General features: G+C 36.1%; 1 protein-coding gene and 1 pseudogene across 1 annotated transcript; one reads left to right on the forward strand and one right to left on the reverse strand.

Annotated features, from left to right (window-relative positions):
* Positions 1–201: 201 nt before the first annotated feature.
* On the reverse strand, positions 202–298 carry LOC113785034 (small nucleolar RNA R71; annotated as a pseudogene).
* Positions 299–1,372: 1,074 nt separating this feature from the next.
* Positions 1,373–3,418, forward strand: LOC101507912 (uncharacterized). The gene is made up of 2 exons (XM_004516871.1): positions 1,373–2,169; positions 3,211–3,418. The coding sequence occupies exons 1-2, from the start codon at positions 1,373–1,375 to the stop codon at positions 3,416–3,418; spliced, it is 1,005 nt and encodes a 334-aa protein (XP_004516928.1).
* The last annotated feature ends 3,396 nt before the right edge of the window (positions 3,419–6,814 follow it).

Consider the following 6,814-nt stretch of genomic DNA (forward strand, 5'->3'; position numbering starts at 1 on the left):
GGCGGCCTAAGCCCTCACAAAATGACAACGTTGTGATTTTGTGAGGGCTTAGGCAGCCACAAAATCCAGCTGAAATTGTAGTCTTTTGTGAGGGCTTTTTCAGCCACAAATAAAGACCAATTTGAATTTTAGTATTTGTGAGGGCTTTTTCGGTCAGTAATTTATGAATGTTTTTTTCGGCCACAAAATATTTGTAAACTTGGCCACAAAATGAGTATTTTCTTGTAGTGGGAGAATCGCTCTATGAAGCTTGGGAGCGCTTCAAAGAGATGTTGAGATTATGCCCTCATCATGGGCTGCAGAGATGGCTAATTGTCCATACATTCTACAATGGACTCTCATACACTACAAGAATTACGGTAGATGATGTTGCAGGAGGAGCATTGATGAAAAAGAACATAGAAGAAGCCTATGCTCTAATTGAAGACATGACACATAACCACTACCAATGGTCAAGTGATCGATCTCCTCAGAAGAAAAGAGGCAGGTATGAAGTTGATGCATTTACACAGAACCACTACTAAGGTAGATGCATTGTTTCAAAAATTTGAAAAAATTGAATGTAAATGATAGCACACCAAATGTTTGTCCTTGTGAAATTTGTGGTATTATTGGTCATGTGGTTGTTGAATGCCAAGTTGGCATGTTTGTTAATGGTGGGGTCGGTAATGAGCAACTTAATTATCTTAACAATCCACGAAAATGAGACCCTTTTTCGAATACTTATAATCAAGGGTGGAGGAATCATCCAAAAAATTTCTACAAAAATTCTCCCCTTAATCCCATACCCTAACTAATGGTTAGACCTCCCGATTTCCAAAGACCAAGGTCTTTCAACAGCCCCCAAAAGTCTAGCTAAGAAAATTTGCTGAAAAATTTTATGTTGACTCAAACCAAACAAAATGAGGAGTTTAAAAATCAAAACCAGTCAATAAAATAAGCACTTAGCTAATTAACATCTAAGGTAGATTTCGTGGCCACACACAATAAAATGTTGGAAACAGAAATCACCCAAGTCGCTCTACAAGTTGTTTCATCCTCTAGATCTTCTGGTGTATTCTCGGGGTAGCCTGAACCTAACCCTAAGGGACAATTAAATGTTGTCACATTAAGAAACGGAAAACAATTAGAGGAACCAAAGGGTAGTGATGTGGAAGTGAAGATTAGGGATGAGAGTTAAAGAACCCAACCATCAAGTGAGGGGATAGATGAGGAAAAAGAAAAACCTTATGTGCCTCCAACACCATAGAAACCACCCATACCATTTCCCCAAAGATTCGCCAAGGTTTAAATTGAGGAGCAATTTAGGAAGGTTGTTGAACTTTTGAAAAAATTATATATAAATATTTTGTTCACCAAAACACTGTCTCAAATGTCATCATATGCTAAGTTTTTGAAAGAAATTTTGTCAAATAAAATAAAACTTGACGATAATGAGACATTTGCTTTAACTAAGGAATATAGTGCCATAATTCAAAATAAATTGCCTCCCAAACTTAAGGACCCTGGAAGTTTTTCTATTCCTTGTGTTATTGGTGATATGAGTTTTGAACATGTTTTGTGTGGTCTTGGGGCTAGTGCAAGCCTCATGCCTTTGTCAGTTTGTAATAAGCTTGATGTGGGTGAGTTAAAGCCCACAAAAATTTCCTTACAGCTAGTTGATCGATCTATCATGTATCTGGTGGCAATATTAGAGGATGTTCATATCAAAGTAGGACAATTTTTTATACCGGTTGATTTTTTGGTGTTGGAAATAGAAGATGACTCCCAAGTCCCAATTCTTCTTGGGAGATCTTTTCTAGCCACAGCAGGAGCTATTATTGATGTGAAGCTTGTCTTCAATGTGGGTGATGAAAATATTGAATTTAATTTGTCTAACCTTATGAAAAGTCCTTCTCTTGAAGATTCTTATTACAGGGTCGGTTTAATTGTTCATTGTGTTAGGGATTATCCTTTAGGACCACTATCGCAAGATGGGCTGGAAGCATGCTTGATTGGAAGTACAAGTCATGAAGACTTGGTAAAGGAAGCTGATGCATATGCTAACTTGTTGGATGAAAATCCTCCTCTTCCAAACTTAAATTTTGAGGCAATAGCAGCAGAAAATTCAACACCTCTCCCAAAAGAGGCTCCACAGGTAGAACTTAAGCCTTTGCCCTCAAATCTCAGGTATGAATTCCTTGGCAAAAATTCTACATTTCATATTATTCTACGTGTCGAATTAAATGGTGAATAAACTGAAAAATTGCTTGAAGTCCTCAAGATGTATCTAAAAGCTATTGGGTATACTATTGAGGACTTAAAGGGAATTAATCTATCCATTTGCATGCATAGGATACTACTTGAAGAGGACTATAAACCCTTTATTAAGCATCATGAAATAAGTTATGAAAAAATAGGTACATAAACTCCTAGATGCCAGAGTAATTTACCTTATCTCTGATAGCAAATGGGTTAGTTCCGTTCAAGTAGTTCCAAAAAAAGGAGGTATGATTGTTGTTAAAAATGAAAAAAAATGAATCCATTGCAACTAGGACAATTACGGGGTGGACGATGTGCATAGATTATAGAAAACTAAACAAAGCAACTCACAAATATCACTTTCCTCTCCCTTTTATTTCCAAATGTTAGAAAGGTTAGCAAATCATTCACATTTTTGCTATTTGGATGCCTATTCTAGTTTTTTCAAATTCCCATTCATCCTAGCGACCAAGAGAAAACCACGTTTACTTGTCCTTATGAGACTTATGCTTGTAGGAGAATGTCTTTTGGTTTGTGCAATGTTGCTACTACCTGTCAATTTTTTTTCTGATTTTGTTGAGGATATAATGAAAGTATTCATGGATGACTTTTATGTGTATGGGTCTAGCATCAATAAGTGTTTAGGCAATCTCGAAAAGGTACTTGAAAGGTGTTAACAAGTTAATCTTGTGTTAAATTGGGAGAAATGACACTTTATGGTTAGAGAAGGAATTGTTCTTGGACATTTGGTGTTCAAGCGAGGTATTGAGGTAGACAAAGCAAAAATTGAGGTAATAGAGAAAATGTCACCTCTCATATCCGTAAAAGAAGTGAGAAGTTTCTTGGGGCATGCAGAATTTTACCGCTGATTTATTAAATATTTTTCTAAGATTTCTAAACCTCTAATTGTCTGCTTCTAAAGGATGCAACTTTTGTCTTTGATGAATTTTGTCTTGAATCATTTTACAGGTTAAAAGAAGCATTAATATCCGCCCCCATTATGCAGCCACCTGATTGGAGTCTTCTATTTGAAATCGTGTGCAATGCTATTGACTTTGTTGTAGGTGCAGTGTTGGGGCAGAGAAAAGAGAAGAAAGTTCATGCTATTTATTATGCCAGCGGGGCTTTGGATGTCAAGTTAACTATGCCACAACCAAAAAAGAGCTATTGGCAATAGTGTTTTCCATTGACCAGTTTTGTTCCTACCTAGTGGGATCGAAGATAATTGTCTACACAGACCATGCTTCCATTAAATATCTCTTGAGCAAGAAAGATGCTAAGTTGAGGTTAATTTGATGGATGCTACTTCTCCAAGAGTTTGATATAGAAATTCGAGATAAGAAGGGGATTGAAAATGTGGTGGCCGATCATCTCGCAAGGCTACATGAAAAAAATGAAAATGAGTTGCCGCTACATGAAAAATGTTGATTTTGTGAATAACCTAGCAGTTGGAGTATTACCCCCAGATTTGAACTATCAACAAAAGAATAAGTTTCTCTCGCTTTTTAAAAGTGGGGTTGATGGAGTTTTCATATGATGTGTCTCGGAAAAAGAAATGGAAAGCATCATGTTTCACTATCATTCCTCCGCATACGACGGACATGCTAGTTCCTCAAAAACTGCAACAAAGATACTTCAAGTAGGCTTCTACTGGCCCACACTCTTCAAAGACGTGCATCACTTTGTGCTTCAATGTGATCAATGCCAGCATACCGGAAACATATAAAAAAAAAAAACTGAAATGCCTTTGAACAATATCCTCTAAATTGAAATCTTTGATGTTTAGGGAGTTGACTTTATGGGATTGTTTCCCTTGTCTCTTGGAAATAAATACATCCTTGTAGCGGTGGATTACGTGTCCAAGTCGATTGAAGTTGTCACTACCCCAACAAATGATGTTAAAGTAGTGATTAAGCTCTTCAAAAAGGTAATATTTTCGAGGTTTGGTGTGTCAAGGGTGGTGATTAGTGATGGAGGTTCTCATTTCATAGCTAAACAGTGTGAAGGTCTGCTAAAAACGTATGGAGTGAAGCACAAAATTGCCACAGCATATCACCCTCAAACTAGCAGACAGGTAGAAGTTTCCAATAGGGAGATTAAGATCATTCTCGAGAAAATTGTCTCTGCGTCAAGGAAGGACTGATCCCTGAAGCTAGATGATGCATTTTGGGCCTACCATACAGCATACAAAACTCCCATTGGTATGAATCCTTACAAGTTGATCTATGGAAAGTCTTGTCATCTCCCAGTTGAGCTCGAACATAAAGCATATCGGACAATAAAGATCCTTAACTTTGATTTGAAGGTTGCTGGTGAAAAAAGGAAGCTCCAACTCAATGAGCTTGATGATTTGAGGTTAGACGCTTATGAGAATGTTAAACTCTACAAGAAAAGAACCAAGAAGTGACATGATAAGCACATAACCAGAAGAGAATTCAAAGAAGGTGACTTCGTATTACTTTTCAATTCACGATTGAAGTTGTTTACGGGTAAACTTCATTCAAGGTGGTCCGAGCCATTTCAAATCCGTAAGGTGTTCCCGTTTGGAGCTGTAGAAATATGGAATGAGGCTATTGGAATTTTCACTATGAATGGTCAAAGGTTAAAGCATTATGTAGTTGGGAATTCAATAGAGAAAAAGGTAAGTCTTATCATTCGAACTCCAACTTAAGATTTACAAAATTAAGATCAAGCTAAGGACCATAAACAAGTGTTGTGTGGGAGGCAACCCATGGTTTTAATTTTTCAAAATTTTCTTTTTGTTTTGAAGGTTTAGCTAAAACAAGAAAAATGTAGAAAACAGGAGAAGGCAGTAAGGATTACTGTCTGGCAGTAATGGTCGACCATAATACGTGCACAAGGCCATTTTCCACCACCACCATAATCTTGTGAGCTTTCTTACCCCTTTCATAACAATTTTACTTTTTAAATTGAGGACAATGTCTGGTCCAAGCATGGGAAAGAATGTTTTATTGTTTGCTCAACATGTTAATTCTAGTTTTTGTAAAAAATAAAAAATAAAAAAAATTAATAATAATTTCTCTTTGCTTGAAAGAAAACATTTTGATGTCTTTGATAGGGAGTCATAATTTTGTGCATGTTGTTGTTAAATAGGCAGTTAACTCACCTTCGGATACCACAGTTTCAGTTTGATGAATTAGTTTATTCTCTTACAGCATATTCTCATTGATTTAGCTACTAAATGAGAGTTTTGGGCTTATATAGGGGGTTTGTGTTACATCATCAAATATTATGCCCCTTTTCTTTGTTATGAGTGAGTATTCACCATTGATTGTGTTCTCTAGAACTTGACTTGCATGCGTCTCAAGGCTAAATTCTTTTGTGATCATGTTTGAAGAAAAAACAATGTAGGATTAGTTTTTTTCTCAGGCCTCATGACTTGTTTTGTTTTGTTTCATACTTTCCACTAGTTGCACACTTTGAGTCTTACATGAATTATCTTTTTTGGTCCTTGTTTTATCGATAAAATCAATATAGGATGCCCTTTTAAATAAAGTAGAGCAACTTTTAAAAATAAAAAAAAAAAAAGAGAAAAAAAAAAGAAAAAAAATAGGAAGAAAAAAATGTGTTCTTAGTCCCAGTTTAAAAAGACACAATAAGGTGCTCCACTCGGAGTAACACATTTGACTAATGAATGAAGTCTGGGTTGATGAAAGATTATTTGAATATGTTGAACTTCAATTATTCAAAAAGGGTATCTATGATCATATGTTTAATTTGAAATAGCCTTTTGAATATACCTTTTTTTTTTGTTTTTCCCACCTATTATCCCTTGGTCCCGTTACAACCTTAAAAAGTGTTTTTGATTCACATATGCTCTCAGGGGAGATGTAGTGGAGATTTGGTTAATAATCAATCCTAGAAAACTTTGCATTGGTGAAATTTAGAGTGAATTCCCATTACCCTGAAACACTGAGAGAATTTGAGAGTTGGGTGTCCTATTGATGAGAATTATGTTTTCAAATGAGCCTAAGTCACTAATTTGGAACCGAAGTTGGTTATTCTTTGATTTTGGAATTTTCCTATTGCCTACACTTGAACTGAACATTGAGTTCCCTATTCGTGGTGTATGCTTGTCCATAACTTTTACTTGAAAGAGTTGCTTGAGGACAAGCAACGATTCAAGCATGGGGGAATTTGATAAGCTAGAATTTATCTATTTTGATAGCTTTATTTCATAGGTTAATTTGATGCTTTTAATCCGGTTTTAGTTCTATTTTACTATCTTTTTGTTTTGTTTAGTGAAGGAATTGGTGAAGATTTTTAGTGCAAAAGAGTCTTGAAGTCAAGTGGTGCAGTCACGGTGCATCCTGATCAAGAAAATGAAAGAAACTCAAGTTCAAGCAAGCATTACTGTCTGGCCATAATGGTCATTACAACCATAATGAATGAATGAGAAAAAAACAAGAATTTGTCACTCCAAGTCAGCAAGGATTACTGCTTGGCAGTAATGGTCATTATGGTCATAATCTTCTCATCTTCGGATGCTGAACCTATTACTGTCTGTCAGTAATGGCCATTATGGCTATAATCTGCTCATCGTCTGCTGCTG

Source organism: Cicer arietinum, chromosome 3 (genome assembly GCF_000331145.2).
Source record: "Cicer arietinum cultivar CDC Frontier isolate Library 1 chromosome 3, Cicar.CDCFrontier_v2.0, whole genome shotgun sequence".
NCBI lineage: Eukaryota > Viridiplantae > Streptophyta > Magnoliopsida > Fabales > Fabaceae > Cicer > Cicer arietinum.

Excerpts from the sequence above, each read along its gene's own strand:
- LOC101507912 (XM_004516871.1), top strand. The coding sequence starts at position 1,373 with ATGTCATCATATGCTAAGTTTTTGAAAGAAATTTTGTCAAATAAAATA. Across the intron at positions 2,170-3,210 it reads CCTTTGCCCTCAAATCTCAG|GTTAAAAGAAGCATTAATAT; the intron begins GTATGAATTCCT and ends ATCATTTTACAG.